The sequence below is a fragment of the Giraffa tippelskirchi genome, chromosome 8 (genome assembly GCF_054371585.1).
Source record: "Giraffa tippelskirchi isolate mGirTip1 chromosome 8, T2T-mGirTip1v1.2.pri, whole genome shotgun sequence".
Classification (NCBI taxonomy): Eukaryota; Metazoa; Chordata; class Mammalia; order Artiodactyla; family Giraffidae; genus Giraffa; species Giraffa tippelskirchi.
Window position 1 is genome coordinate 142,959,836 of NC_137282.1, and position 24,511 is coordinate 142,984,346.

Here is a 24,511-nt window from a genome sequence, read left to right on the forward strand (position 1 = left end):
CGCCAGCAGGTCCCCAGGGGACCGCCCCTCCCCGCGCTCCCCTCCAACACCACCCGCCTGTATCGCAGCAGCTGGCCCCGGAGACCCCAATCTTCTTGCCAGACCAGCTGTCGCTTAGCAACAACACTCACCCCATCCTCGCCTCCCACGGCAGCGGCAGCGGGCGCCATAGCAACGCATTTTTGGGGCCTAGTGTCTCATTCTCCAAACCTTTGAGCCCCTCAGTGAACAGCTGGGTATAGTAAGAACACTGTGCCTCCGGCATAAGGGGCCAAAAGTGATCAAGAGAGAATGGTACAACTGCCATTTCAGGTGGCTTCTGGTCCCAAGAGTCCACCGGCAGGGTTGGCTCAAACCTCACCACTCCTCTCCCCACAGCAGCACCCACTGCCCACTCCCTCACCAACCCCAACCCCCACCCCCACCATAGCATTCATTTGAAATTCAGCCCAGAGACAGGATACAGCTTTATTGTGGGAAAATGCAGCTGGCACAAGTCTGAAATAGTAACTGAATGTATAACCCATCTATTTACAACAGCAGGGGCTGAGGTTTCCCATACAAATCTACTGCCCTCCCTCAGCCTCATGTGTATTCATCCCTTTCACCAACAATCATCTCTGGTGATTGAGCTTGCCACTGGCCAAAAAGTAGACACAACTCTTCAGGATGAAATATTGTGTAGGAGACCTGCCGGTTCCCGTCCCAGGCTACACCTCCTACAGAGCACTCTGGGGGCCCGCTTGCTCAGTGGAGGTGGCTTCAGTGGGGGCCTTGAGTGGCACCTTGGGCATTGACTCAGGTGGAGGGCCACTTTCTTCTCGGAGATGGCCCTGGTAGAGCCGGCGAAGGCGGGACAGCTCTCTCTCTGGTGGCTGTTTCCAGCTGTACCATGGATACCAGGGGTCACCAGAAACCAGAGTCGGGGCTGGTGGAGTAGCACTCACAGCTCCATGAGAGGTACTGAAGTCAAGGTCCCGGGGTTCAACCTGGGGAATGTGGTAACTGAGGAGACCTAGGGGGTTAAAAATAAAAGAGAGAAAGCCAGGGGAGAGGAAAGGGGTAATTCAGATTAACAAAGATAATAAGGAAAATAACCTACAAAAGGAGGAAGGACCAATCAGAGCCACTGGGTACATTTATGCATGTGCTGTGCCACCCAAAGGTAACTGGCCAAGGGGGCAAGTGTGGGGCTGATGTGCTGCCTGGGCTCTTGCTTGCCAAGCTGTGCAGTCCTGTGCCAGGGTGAGGAAGCTGTATCTGCCCTAACAGAGGGCTACCAGTTCCTAACTTGTGCAAAAGTGTCATGGAGCCCAGGGTCAAAAATTTATATAAAGCTCTTATAATCTAGCCATGGCACTGGGACCAACAGTTACAAAATAAGAAAGCACAGAAAGAACAAAGGGACAGGGCAATGACAGGGTAAGAGACTCAGGAGAGGAAACTAAAGGACAGTGGAATGATGAAAGGAGATTCTTGAGAAGAACATGTTGGGTGCTACTTCTCAGATAGCTGGGAGCATTTATATCCACTCTCCAGCCCTAAGTCACTATCCTTATGCCTAAGAAAACTGCCCTGGGCCCCTTCTTATGCTCACCATGCTCCCTGGCTTTCTGGATAGCCTGGGTCAACTTCTTGTGTTGCTTCATACAAACCCCTGTGGGGAGAAAAAAGAACACAGAGCTCATTTCATAAGACCTAGTAAATAAAGAACACACCTGCTTCCATATGGAGATTGAGGGTTAGTTACGGAAGACCAGCTCTACCTCATGACCCCATTCCCCTGACCTCTCCATGAGCCTCAGTTTCCCCTTCTGCTCAGTGGCAAGAACATTCTCTGAGAACCAGGATGAAGACTTAGGAGGGTCTGGCCAGTATAGAGAAGCCATTTAATGGTAAAGGCTTCAGGATAGGGAGCAGAACACCATTCAAAAGGCAAGTGTGGTGGGACTTCCCTGGTGGCCCAGTGGCTAAGACTCCCACTCCCAATGGGAGGGGACCTGGGTTCAATCCCTAGTCAGGGAACTAGATCCCACATGCCACAGCTAAGAGTCTGCATGCTGCAAATATAGATCCCATATGCTACAAATAGAAGTTCAAGTATCCTGTGTGCCACATCTAAGACCTGGCACAACCCAATAAATAAATAAAAATAAATATTAAAAAGAAAAGGAAAATGTGGTTAAAGGGGTGACTTGGACAATCCACAGAGAAAGATTCAATAAAGGAAGAAAGGATATCAGATCTGGGGAAGATTATCTGAGAAAGTGGCAAAATAGTTCCTTCAGCCTTTTACAGCTTGACTATAAAACTCTTCTTAAAACTCCCTGGGAAGTTTCTGGGGGTCCAGTGGTTGGAGCTCCTCTTTCTCACTGCTGAGGGCTTGGGTTTGACCTTTGGTCAGAGAACTAAAATTCCCACAAGCCACATGTGCAGCCAAAAGAAAAAAAAAAACAACTCCTTGAAAAACCAAACTCCACAGACCAGGGTACCACCCCGTATAAGGATGGATTCTGATTATTCTTTGCAAATTTATCTTGCTTTGGAACATAGGTTGGCAAACAGCTTCTGTACAGGGCCATACGCCAGCGGCACTGTGGTATATATTTTAGGCATATATTATTGTCTGTCTCAGCTCAACTCTGCCACTGCAGCCTGGAAGCAGTCGTAAACAGTATGAAAATAAATGGACATGAGAGTGAGCTGGATTTGGCCTGTGGTTGTAGTTAGGGAATAAACAGATGTAGTCTTGAATTGGTGAGCTTACACCAAATTTGGGAAATCTAACTGAACTGTCAATCACATTAAAAAACAGTCAATTTATGAGAAAGCCTTCCAGAAAAGTGAAGAGACCGTAGAGAAAGGAAACAATCAGCACCATTATCTTTTAAGAGCTTCATTTAGATAGTTTGCTTATATCAGTACTCACCTGGATCTTTTGTCCACATGTAATTTATTCAGCATATGACTACTCCCATTAGATCAAGATTTCCAAAAGTTTCCATCCTACTTTTTATGTCATTAGTAGGAGCCTAATGGCAGGACGACAGGAAACACCTGTCGTCTGTCTTAATAAATGTAAGAGGTGCTGTAAGAAAAAGCTATTCTGGTGGTGATGGGGATGATGGGCTTACCTGTATATGGAGCATGGAAGATGATACCCGTGTGGGCACAGACAAACTGTTTCAAGAGCTTCACATTCTATAGAGAAAAGTGGTGGAAAAACAAGAGAGAGGAAAGGGAAGTCAGCAAAATGGTTAGAGGTTAATCACCATGTCCCAGTTTCAGCCCCATCCCTTTACTGAACACATTTTCTTGCAAACTTTTCCTCTTTCCTGGCCTCTTAACCATTTCACATCCTACATTCTGTCACTGAGACTTACAAAGAATTCTGTTTTGCAGGGGTCAGGTTCAAAAGTCAGCTCTTCATGCAACAACTTAGGGACAGCAGGGTGGCAAACCCTTGAAATCACCCAGAAAATGTACTATGTGTTATATGTTTATAAGTGACTAACTTATATGAAGGTATGTTATATGTAATGTATACATTTGTTAAGATCAATTTTAGAGATTTAACTGTTAGAATGACTCCCAGCCAGCAATTAATCACAGGTGATGAGACTCCCAAAGGAAAAACAGGTATACTGGCAGAGTGCAATGGCAGGCGGACTCATCTGCACTATTCCATCTGTAACCTTTCTCTCTCCCTTAGTCATGCAATTTCTTATAAATTGTATCAAACGATTACAGCCTTTTTTTGGTAACTAGTAATACACAGCTGAAATTGAGAAGTATCTCCTGGACTCCTCTACAACCTGTATCAGAAAAAGCCTGGAAGCAATCAGATACCTGCCTCTGCTGACTGACATATGAATACTCTCCAACCTCCCTGATGACCAGCCAGTTTCTGCACTACTATCTTCTAATACTGCAAATACAGAAGAGCACTTTTCCACTGTCATCTTTATAGTTTCTGAATCCTTTAAGAAACAAGTCCTCTCCTCCTCACAATGAAGGTTTGTTTTTTTTTTTTGAAAAAATAACTAGATTATACATTGTTTCGTGTATCTGCCCTCCCCGTCCAAGTCTTGACATGCGATCAAACATCAATGACAACAAAATAAAGAAAATCTCAGGAAAAAACTAGTCCAATCTACCTGAAAGTAACTGATTGATATAAATGAACCTTTGGACATTTCCCTCTCATCAGAAATGAGCATTTCTCTTGCCAATTTAGACTGTAAACTTCACAAGTAAGAAATGAATCTTTTATATATAACCCATAGTAGAAGGCAAAAGTCTGGAAGGAGAGGCTTCTCTGGTGGTCCAGTGGTTAAGAATCTATCTTCCAAAGCAGGGGACGAGGGTTTAGTCTAAGATACCACATGCCTCGGGGCAACTAAGTCCATTTGTCTCAAATAGAGAGATGCCCTTGCCAGCTGGTGTGCTACAGCTAAGACCCAACACAGCCATAAGTAAATAAACACTAAAGGCTGGAAAGAGTAATGTTTTTACATTGCCAGAAAGTCAATGCAAAATGGACTTTAGGGGCCCAGGATATGAAATATGGGGCACATAAGGTAATCTTTTTTAGTACTGCAAAGAGGCTCCAAGTCTTTATACTGAAGACAAGATTCTCCTTACTCTAAAGTCGACATGCAGCTTCTGATCCCGGCAGATGGGGCAGGGGTTCCCAGCAACTTTATTTCCACGCTGTAGAGAAAAGGAACAGGCAGGTGAAGATGTTCAAAGCCCTGTCAGAGAAAGTACTGCTCCCTCTGTCACTATGGCCTCCAGCACCACTCCACATCCCATCCATGTGCCATCCTCAGAAACTCACAATACACATCTTTCGAGTCCGCTGTGGGGGTATTCCACCTTTGTGGTTTCGGCGGTAGTCAGCCCAAACAGGGCGAGAACCATAGCGGTTCTGGTATTCTGAAATGAAAGACCATACAAGCTATTCCTGGGTGATGGTGGTGAGGTGTCTCTGTCCACTTATTTCAGACCTCACTTGACACGCCCCTTGTCCATTAAGAAGTACCTTCTGGGGACTTCCCTGGTGGTGTAGGCATGTGGCTAAGATCGTGTGCTCCCAATGCAGGGGTCCTGGGTTGGATTCCTGGTCAGGGAACTAGATCCCACACGCCGCAGCTACAACCTGGCATAGCCAAATAAATAAGTAATAAATATTAAAAAAATAAACAAGTACCTTCTGAGTCCAGGTATTTCCAGGGTTCATCCTCATAAGGGGAAACAGGAACTGGGGGCAAAGAATCATCCTCAGGGGGGACTTTGGTGCAAAGAGTCTGGAGGGGAATCTATAAAAGAAGGGGCAGAGAGAAAATGAGACAAGAGTTCAAGGACACAACATGATTGGTTTATTAAACTTAAGCCATCAGCAACAGAGGGGAACCGATTAAAGGAGGGGCAGAACAGAAATGGATGGATGGCATCACCAACTCAATGGACATGAGTTTGAGCAAGCTCCAGGAGACAGTGAAGGACAGGGAAGCCTGGTGTGCTGCAGTCCATGGTGTCGCAGAGTCGGACACAACTGAACAACTGAACAACAGAGGGAAAATGAGACACTGAGTTCAAGGACAAGAACTGACTGGTTTATTAAATCTACACCATCAACAACCGGCATCCCTCCTCCAGCTGGATCTTGCAAGAAAAGGTAACATTAGAAGATAAATAGGATAGGTGACTGGGAAGCAAATTTGAAAAGACAACTCAAAAACCTGGCACACATAATATTTCTGTGCTTCCTGAGATGAACTCAGTGTAATGGAGAAAAAGGGAGAATGTCTATCTTCTTGGAGTTAAGATGTGTGGTACGAAAAGGATGTAAAGGACAGGTGAGTCTCCCAACTCAATTGAATCCTGAATCACTGAGTTGCCCGGTCTTATAAAAAGTTGATGGTCTACATTCCACATGGCAGAACAAACTTGAGTCCTAACGCTATGTCTGAAGCTACCAAGTCTATAATTAACTCTGTGGTAGCCCCTCTCATCACTCTTCAGTCCCACTTTAGGGAGTGGCAGATGGGCAAGCCTTCCAAAATCACCCTGCCCCATCAAGAATCTGTCCTACCAAGAATCTCCAGGGTGGTGAGTACGTGTGGCTGAGGGGAAACCTCAATCCAAAGTAGTTATGCTCTAGTGTATGCTCTTGGTAAGAAACTAATTGAGTGAGATAAAGAGCCGAGAAACTGGTCCCCCGGTAGTGAGAATGTATCCTGGCTTTACTGAGCGATAGCCGGGCTGGAAGTAGTTAAGTGTCCCTCACAACCCAATGACACTCTGGGGCATCGAAGATTCAGACACCACCATACAGTTAACAATTGGTTTGTGTTTGGCCAAGGGGTCCAATCCATTCCATCGCCTAATTATTCAGCCAAGACGGAAACTTGGGAAGAGAATGATATCCAACCCTGGCTCTTTACCCTTGTCTCGAGATTAGAAAACGCGCTGTACTGAAGAATGAGAGGGGAAGGGGGAGGATGGTGGAAGCAAAACGTTTCCTTGACAGCCAATGTATAAGCACTTGGGAAGGTCTCCGCTCCTGGATTCCCGGCAGTGGAGCGACGAGCTAGAGAAGGTACAACCAAATCTGAGGTTGTACAAAATGTGCCCCAAGGAGTTACCTGAACTCCGTAGGTACCTCTGAAGGGCGAAACGTTAGGAAGGCGCCTCAGCACCACGTTCAACACAGAGGCAGCCATCTTGACCTACCCGCAAAGCGGCTAAGCCCGCAAATGAGACTGCGCATGTTCCAGGAACCAGAGTAGGGTGGGGCCAAGGACGACCCCGCAGTGCGGAAGGCGGACGCGCGTCTGCGTCAGGACGGAAGCGTGAAGGGGGGGGGAGTAGGGAGAGGGCAATTTCAACTGCGTCACAATCGAATTCGGCCTTAAAATCGCGTTTTTGCTGAACCAGTCACTATGACTTTTAGCTCTCATTCGCAGAGTCTGTCTTTTAAGCAATTGTGAAGTCGCTTTTGACCGCAGTCCTTTCATTGCGCATGCGCCGGTCCGATTCTACCAACCCCTGGTGAGAAATGTTCTCGAGGGCGGAAGTGGTGGAAGCAGAGGAAAGGGAGGTACTAGACGGCTTGGTCACGCGCACGCGCTAGGGGGCCCCCCCAAGGAAGGAGGCGGAAGAAGGTGCCCGGGGAAAGGGCTGAGCGAAGGTTAAGGCCGGATACCCAATCAGCTGATGAGTGGTTTATCTGATTGACCAATGAATTCACGCCTCGCGCAAATTGTCTTGCGAAGAGGGCGTTTCACTAGCACGTTTGGGAGCGTTGGGCGGTGTCCTCGTATAAAAGACTCCGCCCGAGCGGGCAGCCGCCATTCTGGGGTTCGTTTAGAGGTAAGTGTTGCCGTTTTGTCGGTTGGTGGGTAAAATTTTGCTCGGAGAGTTGGCCTGGGGAACGGGTCAAACGCGGGCTCAGTTGAGAGCCATGACTCGTATTAAGCGGCTGTGTTCGGGGTGGGACATGGAGGTGTTTGGGGACAACAAAAATGGCACTTTTGGGTATTTTAATAGTAGCCCGTACTGATTATATCTTTCTCCCTTGTGTTCCTTTTATCCCAGGTTTGAATTTTCTCGGAGAAAGACAGGCCGGCCACCAGGAGAAAAGAAACAAGCCGCAGCAACATCTAAGCCCTTGAAAGGATCCAGAGAGAGGGGGGAAAGGGAAAAGAGCAGCCACCAGCCCAACCACTTGTGTCTTCTGCCCCTTCCCACCTATCTTGCCCACCCCACCAGCCCACGCTGCCTGGGACTTGAAATCTGTGGCCGAAGGACCGTCACCACATAACTTCAAAAATAATCAACCACCCTCCCTTCCCAAACTCACCCAAGTCCACTCATCCAGCGTTTACTTTTTTTAATCCACTCAGAACTTTTTTTCTACGACCCCCCTCCCTAAATGGAGTTGGGTGGGGGGGGAGATGAATACTGAGTTGGCCTTTATTTTTTCTAAAGAGATTTTTTGATCCAATGAGGCCCCCCAAATAATTGAGTTTTGGGTCCTGGTTGGTTGTTTTATTTTTTTCTCCAAAATTTTAATCCCCTCCCCCCCTGAGCCCGAGGTGCTGACGTCGCAAAAAAATTGGATAGTAAGTGTCGAATTTTCAAAAACCAGCCTTGCAACAAGAAATCAACGTTTCCCGTTGTGAAACCAAAAATAATGAGAGGAAGAAATGAGACCATAGAACAAATAGAGAACTGGAGAAGGACCGATCCGGTCACTTAAATCTCCATTAAAAAGGGCCTTTGGGTCTAATACAGTGTTCTCTCTCCCTTACCACCTGCCTCTTCCCTGCTCTGCTGCAGGCAAGGAGAGGGTGGAGGGAGGGCCTGCGAGTTAGGATTTTGATGGTTAACCCTTGGTAATCCAGCCAATTTCCAGACTGCCAAAGCTATAAGTGTTTGCTTTTTATAAGGAGGAATCGTTACCTTCCTCTCGTTAGCAGTCTTCAAAAGGGTTAATGAGCTCACATACAAAAGATGGTGGATCTTGTGGCCCAGAAGTCCCACTTCTTTGTGTGTGAGACAAGCAGGGCGCTTTTCAATTTGCCAGATTAATAAGCAATCTGTACATAAAGATTGCAGGGTAAGGAGATGGGCGGAGAGAAGTAATAGTTGGGTATATTTAAATGATTGTTAACTCTCAATTTTAATGTAATATGCTTTGGGTATATTTGTGTGGTTAATTCAGGTGGCAATCTAGGAATAAAGATTGCAAGACACTTAATTCAGGGCAAAATATAATCTTAGTGCCAATACATACATGATTGATAGTTGGGGAGGTAAAGAATGTTTTGTAATTGTTGCAGATTGCATAGGTTATTTAAAAGCAGAAAAGTAACAGTTTAACTTGATACTTGATGGTCGGGGGAATACAGTTAGGGTGGCAAGTTTGGGGAAATGTGGAATTCAGGAGTATTAATTTTACAAGCCATTTAGTGCAATTGAATGCTATCTAAAAGATTTGTGTCGTTAAAAGGAATTTTTTTTTCTTCCCTGCTTCAATATGGCGACTTTCTTTGTCCTTTTGTCTTCCAAGCGGCGTTGCAGGTTGTGTCTTGACCCATTTTTCTCCTGTCCTCCCATCTCAACCCTATTTGTTGAGAGGGGTCCAAGTCCTCCCCCCCTTTCCCTTTATAGGGAAGATGCGGGGTGGGGGGGGTGGTCGTTAGTAGCAAGTTGAACCTCAACTGCAAATTCAGTTCCTCCCCGCAGAAAATGGTTCTTTTAAATATTTTAATTGATTGTATTCTCACAAAGCTCTTATTGATTCAAAATAGGTCAAAGACTATTCAGGATCGGGCTGCTTTTTTCTTTTTCTTTTTATACTAAAAAGGGGTGTTCTTTAAAATGTAAAGAGCTACCGGCGGAGCCTGTATAGCTTTTAAATTTGAGTCCTCTTCTCCATTACAAAATGGCGTCCCAGCTTCTTTGTTTTTCCTTCCCCGTTTGCCATGCAGAGCTTAGGGCCGCCCTAGAAACTTGGTCAAGGGGGAGGAGCCGCCCTGAAAGGTGACGTAATCAGCTTTCTTCCTTTCTCCACCCTCTCGAAACTCCGCCCCCCAGCAGATGTCTTCTGGATTCCTCATGCACGCTGCTGCTAGACGGAAAAAGCCATTTTCCTTATGTTCTTTAATCTTTTGTAACCATTATCTTAAAAGGAAAAAAGCTTGTAGCAATTAGATCTTGAAGCTGTCTCCTTGGGCAGCTCTAGTTTTTGTATATAAGGATCCCGAGCCTGTTGCTTTTATTTTCACCCTCTCTCACTCATCACTACTGCTTGGAAATTTCCCCTGCTTTAGTTGCCTGGGGTGGAAAACCAGTCAAACAGCTGTATTTTAGGACTGGAAGCTTTAGCGGGGGCGTGTGTGTGTGAGTGTGTGTTGGGGGATACTGGGGGAAGACACAAAGACTTGTGAAAGAGTAACAGGAGTAAACAACTGGAGCCTAATGACCCTGAAATGTGCTGTTTGTGCTCAGGAATCAGTCAGTCCTTGGGCCTCCTGCTTTGGTCGATTTGTATGATGAAAATCTGGGGGATAGTGGCTACTTCAGGACTTATTTCTAAATGGCCCTTATCCCCACCTCTGGGTTTGGGGGTAAGCTCTTTGTGTTCAGTGCTGTATCAGAGTTCTCCAGTTGCTTAGCTCCTGTACACTGGTACTAAGATGAGAAGTGAATCTTTAGGAAAGGAGGCGGCAGGTGTAAGCTCAAGGCAGGGGGATTCAAGCTACGGTTTCTGGTAAGCAAAACCTTTCTGGTATTACATTTCACAGCCTTCATTTCTTTTTTTCCAAAGCCACCATTTTTTGAATTTCTTTTTCCTTCCCGTCTAAAATTCCTTAAAAACAGTGGGAAAATAATGACCTCGTTTTTCAACTTGTGCAGTGCTGTAGCATTTGGTGCATGTTTGAAAACCATGCCCGAGTTGAGGGTGGTATTAAGGGTCTTGTCCCTTTCTTACCTTTCTTCCTCTCAAGTTTTTCCAAGTCAAATCTTAATCAGACTCTACATACAGTTTTCATTTTTTAAAGTTTTGCCATGAAGCCGTGAAGGGTCTAGGCAGAATTGGAAAACAATTTTGTACAACTGCTTTGTGCTGACTTGGTGAGACTATAGGGCTAATTTTCTGTTGGGTATGGATTATCGAATGACTCAACTTCTGGATTGGTGGGAGGGACTCTTCCACATGTCCTATTGACCACAAGTTTTTTATCTTTTAAGCAGTTTGCCATGTGCCTCTGCAGCATACCTACCTTGGGAGCTGAACATTCTACCCACTGGGGTTCCTGATCTCTAGTGAGCAGGGGATTATAATAAAGAAGATCTGCCTTAACGTGGGAGATGGGAAAAAGGTCTTCTAGGGGACCCACATCCATCCTGAGAACGTCTGACAACCTGATCATTAGAGTTTGTGGCCAGAGTTCTGTCCAGGGACCCTGTCCTGTAGGTTGGGGAGTGAATTGACACCTTTATTGAAAAGCAAATAAGCTTTGGAGGAGCGTAGGGGCTACCAGGTTTCCAGAATGATTTTGAAGGGGAGGGGCTTTCTACTTGAGAGGTGCAATCTTGTGAATCACCTTAGACATAATTCAGTTAACTGTGGAGACAGACTAGGAAATGCATCAGTTGCCTTAGGAAGCGGGGAATGTAAGCTACAAAGCACTTCATTTCCAGAAGTGCTGAGTCCTCTTAAGTTAAACTTGGACTCCTTCCTCCTTTGAGTAGTGATTTTAAGCTTGCATAAAATTTTTGTCCTGAACCAATTCAGTTCTGATTCATTGGTGATGGGTATGGAATAACTTTAACTAAGGTAGATAACTTTTCACCTTATTTGATAACTCTTCAGTAAAATTTATTTTGGAGGTAGGAGTTGGTGTCACTTCTGGACTTAATTTTATCTCTGGTAAGAAAGGTAGAACATTGCCCAGTGCCTTGTGTCTGCATGTCTCTGCCAGCAACATTCTCAGAAAGGAGAGCCCAGGTTTAGGACAAAGTAGAGATGATGCCAGAGGTGGCTTGCCCGCCACCCTCCTGTATGTACTGCCTTCAAGGAAACCAAAACATCATGCCCTGGATTATTTTTGTTGCCAGAAAACTTCCTTAAGCTTTCTTTCCAGGCTCCTGATATGTTATGACACATGGTCACTGCCCCTCCTTTCCTGGTCAGCTCCTTTGCCTTTTTCTGCTGTAGGCCTGTGCCAGAGTTCTAGGCTCTTCATTCCTTTCCACTTCAGTGCCTTGGACCTTCTTTCTAAATGTACTGACTTCAAAACAAGGCAATTAGGTTGTAAGCCACTTGCGGTCCTTATAAGTGAGTGAAAGCTATTCTCCCTGAAGACAAACCATCATGAGAAAATCCACCTAGATTTTAAAGCCACATGATTGATTGTGAGATAGTTAAGTTTAATTATATTTCCACAATATAAATAATAGGAAAACTGTAGTGCAAAATGAATGTTTAACATTTCTTCTGCTTTGCCTTCTAGCTTTCCTTGGCTATTGTCTTTTATTCTTGCTTGATGTGATTGGGAATTAAAAAGTTGTCCCTGGGTCCCATTCCTAGTAGAAGGCACTGGACAGTTTCTCCGTGTGCTCACTGGCTTCTCTCGAAAAGGTTCTCTCATCTCCCACTCTCTTAAGCAAAGGAACATTTGAGCTCAGGTGACAGGTTTTTTTGTGCGTGTGTGAAGGAAGTAGGACGAATGGGTCTGTTGGCCTAACTGGTGGTGCAAAAGGGACTTTTCCAAGGTGCTGTGTATTCAGCTCTGGCTTTGTATCTGAGGGTCTAGCTGTATTTAGTGGGTATTGGTTTGAAGTGTACATGGAAAGCTTTTTGTCAAATGGTATATATTTTGGTTACTTAATGATACATATTACTTGGGAGTCACTCTTGTTTTTCCAATCTCTAGCACATGGGAAATCTGTTTTATGTATTCCTTTGTTGTGTCTATATATCACTTTATAGTGCCTTAATATCTGGGGAAAATTCCTTTATCCCCGTGTCTGTCTCTGTGTGTAAGAGTCACCACACTTGAGTTGGTTTGGCCTGTGGATTTCTAACTTACCTGGTATTGGACTTGAATGTTTTTTCCTCTGACCTTAGGTTCTGCCTGCCCTTGTGGAGATTCCAGGGCAGCAGCAACAGCACAGTTACCCCAGATTTGCTCACCTTTCTTCTTTGCTCCTTGTATTCAGCCCACAGGTTCTGGTCTGGGGAACCAAGTCTCTCCACCACCGCCACCCCCAACCCCTGCCTCTGCCTCTTTTTGGCCTAGGTTGTTAGGACCTGGAAATTTAGCAATTTATTGACTTTTTTGTTGGGAAGAGCAAAAGGTTGAGATTGTTATGCTTGTTTTTCTCTCTTAGCTTGAGACTAAATACCACTAATTGATGTGATCTTAAAAGAAGCCTCCTTTCTGCAGAAAGCATAGTCATCTTTGTAGAACACTGCTGTTTCCTGTCTTTGTCTCTGCACTAGATGCAGGAGGCTGTTTTCACCTTGCTACCTTCCTACCCAGTGTCTTGTTTCCTAGATGTCGATATTACTAAGGTGCCTTTTCTGCCCCTCAGAAGCCATTGTTTAGGGGCATTGTGGATAAAAATCCTAATCAGAACCATATTGATTCTAAATTACCTCTGCTGAACTTGGGTTCTGGCCTAGAAATGGCTTTACTCTTCTCTGTCCCAGAACAGCTGTGTTTAGCTTGTAATTAACTCCTTTTCTAACCTGGTCTAAAGTAGCTACTTAAAATTTAATGGCATTTTCCTAGCTTCTGGTTTTATTTGTTCCTTTCTTTTTGGCTTCATGGTTTCTAATTTCAGGCCCTCCTCAGGAATAGTGGGTGGTGGTGTGATTTAGGTGGGGAGTTAGGAGTCAGAGCCTCCTCTTTGCTTTTGAAACCACAAACTAATCTTGCCCTTAACTTTGAAGCAATAAAAACTTGTGCAGTGTTTGGTTAATGCGGGACCCTTTTTTTTCCAGGGCTTAGGAGGACCTGCTTGATTTTCGTTACCTCCTCTGATTTCTGGGAGCCACCCCTAACTCTCATGGGGGAAAGTATCTGTTTTCAAGTTTTATTTTCTTCTCTTTGACCTACAACTTAGAACAATTGTCTACTGATGGAAACACACCTTATCCTGCCACCTGTGGCAGTTGACTCTTTGTGAGCTAAGACAGAAAATAATTGACTCATGGAAGACACTTAGCCCAACACCCATGATTGGCCCAGTTCTTCTCAAGCTAATAGTTTGGTGGGATGTGTGTGTGTGTGTGTGTGTGTGTGTGTGTGTGTGTGTGTGTGTTTTAAGGTAGATTCATTAACAGCTAAGGAGAAACCATACATAATAAGCAAAAATGCCTTGGAGAGTTGAGTGTTTTGGGAATGTGAACCTCACCTGGGATACACTGTGAAGTTCAGCTATCCTGGGAAGGATGTCACTTGGAGCAAGAGGACAGGTGCTGCCTCAGTCTTCCAGTCTAATGATTATCCTTTCAGTCAGGGTTAACACAGTGCCTCACTTGCCAGGGCTGTTTTCTTAATGGGGACAATGGTCTGTGTTGATTTTTCTTATCTGGGTAATGGTGAATATAGTTGAATGTAGATTGAATAATTAGTTGCTGCTAATCTGTCAAATGTAGAGATGGAATTTATTAGAGACAGTTGGAGCTGTCCTTGCCACCCATTTATTCTGTGTGTTTGTTTTACCCTCTTAGAAAACCTTGATCATGGGTTCGGGTCCCATAGACCCCAAAGAGCTTCTCAAGGGCCTGGATAGTTTCCTTAACCGAGATGGGGAAGTCAAGAGTGTGGATGGGATTTCCAAAATCTTCAGGTGAGTCTACCCTTTGAATTTGTTGTGAGTAGAGGATATTATGTGTTGTAGTATGACTATCCTTAAGGCAGATAGTGAAGTGTGTTCCTGAGAGGAGTGGGAGTCAATGGACTAGGATTCAAATCCAATTATGTTAGAACTGGTAATAGTAAAGTTGGCCCCTGGCCCTAATGGCCTCTGGATATTTGGAGAGCCACAGTCCCAAGCGAAGGAAGGAAGCAGAGGAGCCAGGTGACAGGAGTCTTGGTTTGGTTATGTTTTCCTTCAGGGATCCTCACGTTTTCCAGGAGAAAGCAACTTAGGAGTGAGTCAGTCCTGAGAGATGGTAGTTGAAGGCAAAGGCTTTCACCTGGAAGCAGCATCAGACATGTCCTGTGTGTGAGGGAAGCAGGGACACCCACCTCCCCAGATTGGAGACTTCAGTGCGTCTCCTCCATTGTGTTCCATGCTTCTGGGGGTTTCCACATCTCCCCTAACCAACCCACATCTCCCCTAACCAACCCATCCTTCTGGGGGCCTCTGTGATTCCCCCACCCGGGTGCAGAGTCCCAAGTTCTCAGGGATCTCTGGGCACTTCTGCAGATTAGACACCCTTCATTTCTAACTGCGCTGCCTCTTTTACAGCCTGATGAAGGAGGCGCGAAAGATGGTGAGTCGGTGCACGTACTTGAACATTCTCCTGCAGACCCGTGCACCGGAAGTACTGGTCAAGTAAGTGGGGACCTGGGTGACTGGGATGGGGAAATGTAGTTAGAAGTGGGGTGGTGAGGCACGGGATTCCTCGGTCACTGATGGGGGACAAGGAGGGTAGAGTGTACTCCCAAGGCCCAGGAAGGGCATCACAAATCCTCCTGCCTGCCTGCAGGTTTATTGACGTCGGTGGTTACAAGCTTCTTAACAATTGGCTGACGTATTCGAAGACAACCAACAACATTCCCCTCTTACAGCAAATTCTGCTGACCCTGCAGCACCTGCCCCTCACTGTTGATCATCTCAAGCAGGTACCTTCAGTCTTTAGAATCCTGATTCTTCCTTTTCGGTTTAGCCTAACAGATGAAAAACCCACATCCACTCTGGTATGGCTGCAGTCTTGCACCTATGAGGTAGAATGGTTAAAAAAAAAAAAAGGAATTTGGAATCAAGATTTGGTTCAAATCTGTCTCCTTTAATAGGTATGTGACATGGGGGACTGTATATCCAAGCCTCAGTTCTTTCATCTGTAAAATGGGAGTGATTGAACCTACCTAAGTGGGTTGATTTAGAGTAACAATATGTCTCCAAGGGCTTTGTAAGAGAGAGAGTGTGTGCAGTGTTAGTGGCTGTTGAGAGACTGAGTGAGTCTGTGGGGGTGGTGAGCTCTGAGGGGGCAGCTTTTCCTCCTGTCACTTACCATCCTGTTGCTCCCTTTCTTTGATAGAACAACACAGCCAAACTGGTGAAGCAGCTGAGCAAGTCGAGTGACGATGAAGGTGAGGGCCTGTCCTTTCCTAACAACATATATGCTAGTTTTCCCAGTAAACACGCTGCTGTTAGGGCATGGCAGAATCGCAACTCCTGGGGTATGTCTTAGCTTAGATAGCAACAGATTTTTTTCCTTTTCTGAGACAAAGGGTTTTGGAGCTCTTGGCAAGGGTCATACAGTTCTGGCTTTTCTTTTTTGTATTTTTATTTTATTTATTTATTTATTTATTTTGGTGGTGCTGGGTGTTCGTTACTGTGCACAGGCTTTCTCTAGTTACGGTGAGCAGGGGCTACTCTTCATTGTGGAGCACGTGCTCTGGGCGCGTAAGCTTCGGTAGTTGTGGCGCACGGACTTAGTTGCTCCACAGCCTGTGGAATCTTCTGGACCCGGGACTGAACCTGTGTTCCCTGCATTGGCAGGCAGATTCTTTATCCACTGTGCCACCAGGGAAGTCCCTGGCTTTTCTTTAGAGAAGAAAACGATTTACATCCATCCAAGAGTGCACCCCAAATTTTATACCCAAGATGTAAACCAGGAGCACAGGATACTAGTTTCCCACAAGTGAACAGTAGTATTGCAGCAGAGCTGATCCCCTGATCAGAATATAGGCTTGCTCTTTCTCTGTGAGCAATGATGTGTTTGGTCTCTTTGGAAAGAGGCTATAGCTTTGGTGTGGTGGGAGCATCCAGGCCTGAGTAGGCCTACCTGTAGTTCCGTTAGCTGGAGCAGAAAACCCTGGGAACATTTTCCAGGATAAACGATCTCGATTTTGTTTCAACTCACATTGTGTTGTTTAAGTGAAAAATATCCCCTGGCTTTCCATCCTTTTATATAATGAGCACCTCACTATTTTTGTGACATCTCAGAGTGGTTTTGTAGGATGGTCTGTAACACAGAAAGATCCTGTTAAATCATTGCCCATCTTTTGATTATCTGCTAGGGTGTATTGGTTCCTCTTTCAGCTGGCTTAATTATGCTGCCTTCATTATTCTGTGCTGACTTTAGATACTGAAATTTGTACATTCCTTATCATCTGTGTCACTGGACCACAGTATCAGTTGCTCCCAAAAGACGTTAGGTTATTATATTCCTCCACTGGGGATGCACTGGGGTTCGTATTGCATTAGGTATAGAAGTTACCAGTTTTGTGACTATTTTGAAAAGTTGTTTTGATGTTCTACAATAATCTCGTCATTGAATGAGCCCATAATTGGAACATCGTCCCAGAAAGAGGTCCTATAGACAGGAGATGTTATTTGCCAAGTACAGAAGGAAAGAAAGGGCAACAAAGGCGTTTTTCCCCCATGTATTTATAAATAAATTGTTTTTTATCTTTAAATTCTCTGACCATCTTTTTTCTCTAGATAAACTGTTTCATTCATCCTAAATTGGTCTGTTTTTCAATTTCTTTTTTCACTCTTGCAACATCTAATTTATTTTTTAAAAAACTGTCATCACTAGCAGCATTCTAGGAAAAAAAGGTTGCCTAGAAAATACTTTTTTAAGAGGATCTGAATGTGCTTCCTTGAAATTTTGCATTAAGTTTCCCTTTATGATGAGGTAGACTAATACAGTTTCTTTTTAAATCTAATAGCCCTTCAGATACTTGAACTCTGCCCACCTTTCTCCTGATTTTATTGTAATAAGTGGTTAGGGGAAGAGCATAGGCACGGGTTTATTCTGCCATCTTCTAGTTTTATGAGTTGAATCTCAATGCAGTATGTTACATTACTTAGGCATTTCCTCTTTCTCTTACCTACAGAACTCCGGAAATTGGCCTCAGTCCTTGTCAGTGACTGGATGGCGGTCATCCGCTCCCAGAGCAGTACCCAGCCTGCTGGTAAGCTCTTTGGCCCTTGATCCCTTGGATTTCTTTCTTTCCCACTGGGTTGTGGCCTTCCATGCCCATAGCCTGCTTTTTGCTTCTGACAGTTTTTCTCTTTGTCTAAATAAAATCCTTTTCTTCTCTGTTTTTCCACAACAGAGAAAGATAAGAAGAAACGGAAAGAAGAGGGAAAGAGTCGAACCACCCCTCCTGAGCGACCAGTGACTGAGGTGAAGGCTGAGACTCGGGCTGAGGAGGCCCCGGAAAAGAAGAGGGAGAAGCCCAAGTCTCTCCGCACCACAGCGCCCAGTCACGCCAAGTTCCGCTCCACCGGTAAGACTGCCTTCTGGCCTCTTGAGAGTCTGTGGGTAGGTACACAGCCAGGCCTACAGACTTCTACCGTAACTCTGTAGAAGACGGAACACTAGTGGGTGAAGCGTCACGGGGGTTTATACGACTTGATGAAACGTTAAGGGAGGAAAAGTCCATCTCCAATACCATGTCTTTTCCCTCAGGACTAGAGCTGGAGACCCCGTCTTTGGTGCCTGTGAAGAAGAATGCCAGTGCAGTGGTGGTTTCTGACAAGTACAACCTTAAACCCATCCCCCTCAAGCGTCAGAGGTACAGACCACATTCTGGGTTCTGAATGGTCGAGGTCTGTGGCCCTGAGGGAGAAGGAAGGGGCAAGTCTGGTGCTGACCATTCCCTTTCTCACAGTTCTGCAGCTGCCCCAGGAGATGCTGCTACCCCTCCTGCAGAGAAGAAATACAAACCACTCAACACGACACCCAATGCCACCAAAGAGATCAAAGTGAAGATCATCCCACCACAGCGTGAGTCTAAAGTGGGAGGATGTACTTTGAATTGGGAGCCAACTCTTCACGGGAATGAAATGCTTTTCTCCATTTTCATTTGATTTCTTGGTGTCCTTTAATGTGTGTACCTCAGAAATTCCCTCCATGGGAGTCGTTCAGAGGATGGCTTAGGAGTGATTTGAGAGATGGAGTAGGGAGGCTTGCTACTCAGTGACTGGTTGGGGTGCTCCCAGCTGTCACGTTCATGGGGGCTGGCTTTGTCACTTACCTGAGCTGTGATTCATACCCAGAGCCATGGCTTGCCTGCCTTTAAAAAAGGGAAATAATGACAAGAATTTCTTGTGCAAATCCTCCTGCATACGCTTCCTGGTCACCTTGAGCTTATTGTGTCCAACATTCAGGCAGCGTCTCTATTGACCAATTTTCTGCCCAGACTTTGTAAGAATAGGCTCATGAAGAGGTCTGATGATGCTATTTCATGTTTTTTTTTCTTTTGCAGCTATGGAGGGCCTAGGCTTTCTGGATGCGCTCAATTCAGCCCCTGTCCCAGGCATCAAAATTAAGAAGAAGAAGAAGGTGCTGTCACCCACAGCTGCCAAGGTACGGGCATTGGGCAGTAGGTACCAGTGAGCAGGTAGAAAAGGTACAGGGAAAGGAAGGGCCCAGCAGCTTGGAGTGCTTGGGGAAGGCAAGAGGCGTTGTCTCAGACGTAGACTGGTGGCGGCAGAGCGTTGTCAGAGACGGTGTTCCTTGACAGGATATGTCGGGGGAGCCTTCCTAGAACCTGAACTAATTGCCCTGCCTTGACCTTGCCTTTCCTGTGTGCTCAGTGACTTCTTTTTCTTCCACAATAGCCAAGCCCATTTGAGGGAAAAACAAGCACAGAACCAAGCGCAGCCAAACCTTCTTCCCCAGAGCCAGCACCTCCTGAGGCTATGGACACAGAACGTCCTGGAACCCCAGTTCCCCCTGTTGAAGTCCCAGAGCTCATGGATACTGGTGAGTTCAGAACCTGGATCAGGTTTGGGGGTTCTTTGAAAGGAAGAGACTGGTCTGAAATCACTTCTGCTTCCAGCCTCTTTGGAGCCAGGAGCTCTGGATGTGAAGCCAGTGGAGAGTCCCGGTGATCCTAGCCAGCTGACCCGGAAAGGCAGGAAGAGGAAAACTGTGACGTGGCCGGAGGAGGGCAAGCTGAGAGAGTATTTCTATTTTGAACTGGATGAAACTGAGCGAGGTGAGCAATCCAGTTTGCTCTGTAGGAGGTAGGGTTGAAGGACTTGGTTGGTAAACTGACTTGGTTGGGCTTACTTTCTCCTCTTGCTTTTTTTCTCCTGGGTGATAGTAAATGTGAATAAGATCAAGGACTTTGGCGAAGCAGCTAAGCGAGAGATACTGTCAGACCGACACGCATTTGAGACGGCCCGGCGTCTGAGCCATGACAACATGGAGGAGAAGGTGCCCTGGGTATGCCCCCGGCCCCTGGTGCTGCCCTCGCCCCTTGTCACCCCTGGAAGCAACAGCCAGGAGCGGTACATCCAGGCCGAGCGGGAGAAGGGGATCCTTCAAGAGCTCTTCCTGAACAAGGAAAGGTGAGCAGGAGGGGGATCGCTCCCTGAGGTATTGAGCCCTTGAGGGGAACAGGCCTTGAGGTAATTAGAAGAGGGTGGGGGTTAGGAAGAAAGTGGATGGCCTGAGTAAATAATTTGACTGTCATTGTTTTATTTTTTTCTATCGCCTTCGGCATTCCTGACAGTCCTCATGAGCCTGATCCTGAGCCCTATGAGCCTATCCCCCCAAAGCTCATCCCCCTAGATGAGGTGAGTATTGCGTGCTGATGGAAGTTGTGATCGTATTAATGTCTCTTTCATGAGAGACAGTCTCTTCATTCCTTGTTGGTCCTGATTGTCCACTTGTTCTTCCAGGAATGTTCCATGGATGAGACCCCATATGTTGAGACCCTGGAACCTGGGGGAGCCGGTGGCTCACCTGATGGAGCAGGTGGTTCCAAGTTGCCTCCGGTTCTGGCTAATCTTATGGGAAGCATGGGTGCTGGGAAGAGCCCCCAGGGTCCTGGAGGAGGGGGCATCAACGTGCAGGAGATCCTCACCTCCATCATGGTACGAGCCTCCCTCCTGCCCCTCTCCTGTCTTCCTTGCTCTTTACTCCCCTTCTGCTCACCTTCCCACCTGCTTCTGCCTCAGGGTATTACCCTTGTTCTCTGCTGACCTTGTTCTTAATGTCTTTGCCTTACAGGGTAGCCCCAACAGTCATCCCTCAGAAGAACTGCTGAAGCAAGCAGACTATTCAGACAAGATCAAGCAGATGCTGGGTAATCCTCAGGGCCAGGCCTGGGCAAGGGGACCGGCAGTGGACTTGGGGGAGCACGGGTGTTGCCACTAGGCGGCAAGACGTGGGAGGGGAAGACTGGACAGAGAGCAGTCCTCTGCCAGGTTGGTTGGAAGGGTTGACTGGATGCACCTAAGCGGGAGGACATCATGCCGCTCTTCTCGAATCCTCTTGCTGAATGCTTCACTCCTTATTCAACAGTGCCACATGGACTCTTAGGCCCTGGTCCAATAGCCAATGGTTTCCCACCCGGAGGCCCTGGGGGCCCCAAGGGCATGCAGCACTTCCCCCCTGGACCTGGGGGCCCTATGCCAGGTAGGTGGAGAGCAAGCGGTTGGAAGGGGCTTGTCTGCTGGATTTGGGCCTGGTAACAGCACAGGGTTGACCAGACCTGGGGGTGGTTTAGGTTGGGAGATGGTGGTCCCTAGGTATAATTCAGGTAGTTGACATTGTCTCTCCCTTTTTTTCCTCTCCTAACAGGTCCCCATGGAGGCCCTGGGGGCCCTGGTGGGCCAGTGGGTCCACGTCTCCTGGGTCCCCCACCCCCTCCCCGGGGGGGTGACCCCTTCTGGGATGGCCCAGGTGACCCTATGCGGGGTGGCCCGATGCGGGGGGGGCCAGGACCTGGCCCTGGGCCATACCATAGAGGCCGCGGTGGCCGTGGTGGAAATGAACCTCCTCCTCCTCCTCCTCCATTCCGGGGGGCCAGAGGAGGTCGCTCTGGAGGCGGACCCCCAAATGGACGAGGGGGCCCTGGTGGGGGCATGGTTGGTGGCGGTGGACATCGTCCCCACGAAGGCCCTGGTGGCGGCATGAACAGTGGCAGCGGGCATCGTCCCCATGAAGGCCCTGGCAGTGGCATGGGTGGTGGGCATCGCCCCCACGAAGGCCCTGGTGGTAGCATGGGTGGGGGGCACCGCCCCCACGAAGGCCCTGGTGGTGGCATGGGTGGAGGCAGTGGACATCGCCCCCATGAAGGCCCTGGTGGAGGAATGGGTGCTGGTGGTGGCCATCGGCCCCATGAAGGCCCTGGACACGGGGGGCCCCATGGCCACCGGCCTCATGATGTCCCTGGTCACCGAGGCCACGACCACCGAGGGCCACCCCCTCACGAGCACCGTGGCCATGATGGCCCTGGCCATGGAGGAGGGGGCCACCGAGGGCATGATGGCGGCCACAGCCACGGAGGAGGTGAGGATGCTCCCTGTCCCCCACATACAGCTCTTGGTGTCCTGTACAAGTTTCTGGGAGGCCTCACTACTGGGGGTGTGTCAGGCAGAACATGAGGTCACCTCACTCCCAGTTCCCAGTATGCCCCTTTGCCCTTCTCCCAGACCCCCAAGACTAGGTTCTGAAAGACGGCTCTCAGGATGCCTTGGACTGGGGGGATGAGTGGCACCGACCTCTGAGCTTTCCTGTCTAATGATTCCATCCTCATCCCCACAGACATGTCAAACCGCCCTGTGTGTCGACATTTCATGATGAAGGGCAACTGCCGCTATGAGAACAACTGTGCCTTCTACCACCCGGGTGTCAACGGGCCCCCCTTGCCCTAGGGACCACCTGCCTGCCCCGCCCACACACACCCTGTGGACTGCAGCCTTGCTCCTTCCACTCTTTTATGGCTTCTGTGAGGCCCATTTCCCCCTTCCCCCAGCTGATGAGGAGCTGGCCCCCTCAGTGCCCACACGCCTGGGTTCTGGGGGTTTTCTGATCACTGGTGCGCATCGATGTACATATTTTCCTCCAGTCTGGGGAGGAGAGAGACTGGACATATTCTGTACCCTGGACTGCTGAAGAGGAGACCCAGTTGGCTTCACTTTTTGAGGAGTTTTGCCCTGTATCCCAAGCCCCTTTATGATATTACCCTTCACACCTGAGAACCTAAAGCTGGTTATCCTGGAGAACACCTCTGCTCTCCTGCTGTGGGTCTTCCACATGCACGCGGAACTCTGACGTGGGATCAGCTGCACTTATGAAATCCTCCCAGCCACGTTCATTTCCCCATGGGTGGGGATGTAAAGGGGTACCGTGTACCCCACTGCACTGAGAGGGCTCAATCAGGTTGGATTTGAGTTCTGGAACACATCGTCCCCACCCTTCCCCGAACACAGGCTTTTTACATTGAATCCTTTCTCAAGTGAGACTTTTTGCAATCTTCGAGGACACTCAAGTTTGCCCCTTGGGTGTGCGAGGTTCAATGATGGTAGATCACATCTGCAGCCCGTGGAAGTTTTAGCTGGCAGAGGTGAGGCCATGGCAGTGGTCCACCCTTGCCTACAGCTCCTGGAAACTGTAAAACAGACCAGCTTTTCATCAACTGAAGCCTGGCATGCTGGGCCTGACAGTCACACTACATGCACTGCCTCTGGGAGTGAGCGCGCTCCTGGTCCCCACCTGGAACCTCGTAGGTGTGAGGCCTCCAGCTCCCTTGCCCTGTCAGCCACCTCTGAATCCCCACCAGGTGCCTTCCTGGGTGGATTCGATAAGATGACCTGCCCTCTCCCAGTCCTCTCCTTCACCCGTCTCGGCATCAGTTGTTTTCTATGAAAACAGTGGATTGGTTAGGTTTTGTGCAGGGTCTTGGGTTAGAGCCACAATGGATTTGAGGATGAGTATTTTGTTTTTCTTTTGGTTTTGTATATTTTGTACATTAATAATAAACAGTGGAAAGAGAAGTATTTAACCTCTGGTGTGTTTGGACTCTTAAAAAAAAAACATCGTCAGCTGTGGTCAAAGGTTCATCAAGAGCTCTGGAGTGTGGTTTTCAATCCTTTTGTTTTTGGTAAGTGAAACACGGGTAAAGGAGTGGTTTGACTATAAACACCACACACAGAGTACAGGGTAGGTGGCGTGCAGTCAAACGCTGGGGAGGGCAGAGCTCACAGATCACCCGAACTGCAGGAGGTGCAGGCATGTTGATTCTAGCTGATCCTACCAGCCCTGTGACTAGCTTAGGGGAGGGATAAGAGAAGGGAAAATCCAGGAGCAGTTCCTACGGAGGGAAGGAAGGAAAAACAGGTGGATTCTTGCAAGATGAGCAGCTCCAGTGGAAAAAGAGTGTAGACAGCTTATTTCCAAAGAGCAGCTCTGCAGTGTAGTGGGAAACAGGCCTGCTGCTAGGTGTAGACTCAGTTATTTTTAGATCTTAAGGCTAGGTATTGAGGGCGTTGTTGATGGAGTAAGATTCCCAGGGATGGGAATTCCCTGGTGGTCCAGTGGTTAGGATTCAGCACTTCGACTGCTGAGACCTGGGTTTGATCTCTGGTTGGGGAACTAAGGTCGTGCAAGCTGTGCTGTGCAGCCAAGAAGAAAAATATGTTAAAAAAAAAAAAAAAAAAAAAAAAAAACACTCCTAGGGAGACAAGAGGTTTTTCCAGAACACGGGGAGGATTAACTTTAAATAGGAAGTTCTGCTCTTCTATATTAGATATTAGGAGATTACATTTTGCGGGGAGAGGGAAAGGGAGGGTGGGGATTTTGGGCTATAGGTTGAGAATAGTGGTTTCCAACCTTTCAGCATCATCAGAATCATCTGAAGGGCTTGTTAAGACAGACTGGGTATGGGGTTCAGCAAATTTTCCGGTTCAGTAGGTCTGGGATGAATTCCAAGATTCTACATTTCTAACGTATTGCCAAGTGTTGCTGATTGCCATCTGGAGAACACTAACAGGACACAGCCCTAGA

At 47.3% G+C, this 24,511-nt stretch overlaps 2 protein-coding genes across 4 annotated transcripts; one reads left to right on the top strand and one right to left on the bottom strand.

The window, feature by feature from the left end:
• Positions 1-454: 454 nt before the first annotated feature.
• On the bottom strand, positions 455-6,736 carry MRPS18B (mitochondrial ribosomal protein S18B). Its single transcript, XM_081522938.1, has 7 exons — positions 6,651-6,736; positions 5,213-5,321; positions 4,841-4,938; positions 4,645-4,713; positions 3,135-3,201; positions 1,598-1,657; positions 455-1,015 (listed from the first exon to the last, which is right to left on the bottom strand). Exons 1-7 carry the CDS (start codon positions 6,726-6,728, stop codon positions 720-722), a joined length of 777 nt encoding a protein of 258 aa, XP_081379064.1. The 5' UTR covers positions 6,729-6,736; the 3' UTR covers positions 455-719.
• A 101-nt stretch (positions 6,737-6,837) lies between these two features.
• PPP1R10 (protein phosphatase 1 regulatory subunit 10) lies at positions 6,838-23,510 on the top strand. Of its 3 annotated transcripts, XM_081522827.1 has the most exons (21): positions 7,093-7,377; positions 7,603-8,129; positions 13,526-13,999; positions 14,258-14,376; positions 15,001-15,087; positions 15,242-15,377; positions 15,794-15,845; positions 17,601-17,678; positions 17,823-17,996; positions 18,179-18,284; positions 18,381-18,496; positions 18,978-19,078; positions 19,333-19,477; positions 19,554-19,712; positions 19,821-20,067; positions 20,232-20,295; positions 20,401-20,595; positions 20,732-20,807; positions 21,026-21,139; positions 21,305-22,015; positions 22,271-23,510. In XM_081522827.1, exons 3-21 carry the CDS (start codon positions 13,976-13,978, stop codon positions 22,378-22,380), a joined length of 2,814 nt encoding a protein of 937 aa, XP_081378953.1. In that variant the 5' UTR covers positions 7,093-7,377; positions 7,603-8,129; positions 13,526-13,975; the 3' UTR covers positions 22,381-23,510. The 3 variants fall into 3 exon arrangements, with proteins under 3 accessions (XP_081378956.1, XP_081378953.1, XP_081378954.1); XM_081522828.1 differs by lacking the exon at positions 13,526-13,999; XM_081522830.1 differs by lacking the exons at positions 7,093-7,377; positions 7,603-8,129; positions 13,526-13,999 and adding an exon at positions 6,838-7,056.
• Positions 23,511-24,511: the final 1,001 nt, after the last annotated feature.

Bases quoted from the DNA above. Each gene is read 5' to 3' on its own strand.
- MRPS18B (XM_081522938.1), bottom strand. From the start codon at position 6,728: ATGGCTGCCTCTGTGTTGAACGTGGTGCTGAGGCGCCTTCCTAACGTT. The intron at 1,658-3,134 runs GTAAGCCCATCA...TTCTCCCCACAG, and splicing joins CTTCCATGCTCCATATACAG to GGGTTTGTATGAAGCAACAC. The intron at 1,016-1,597 runs GTGAGCATAAGA...TTAACCCCCTAG, and splicing joins CCAGAAAGCCAGGGAGCATG to GTCTCCTCAGTTACCACATT.
- PPP1R10 (XM_081522827.1), top strand. From the start codon at position 13,976: ATGTCACTTGGAGCAAGAGGACAG. The intron at 17,679-17,822 runs GTAAGCTCTTTG...TTTCCACAACAG, and splicing joins GAGCAGTACCCAGCCTGCTG to AGAAAGATAAGAAGAAACGG. The intron at 17,997-18,178 runs GTAAGACTGCCT...CTTTTCCCTCAG, and splicing joins CGCCAAGTTCCGCTCCACCG to GACTAGAGCTGGAGACCCCG.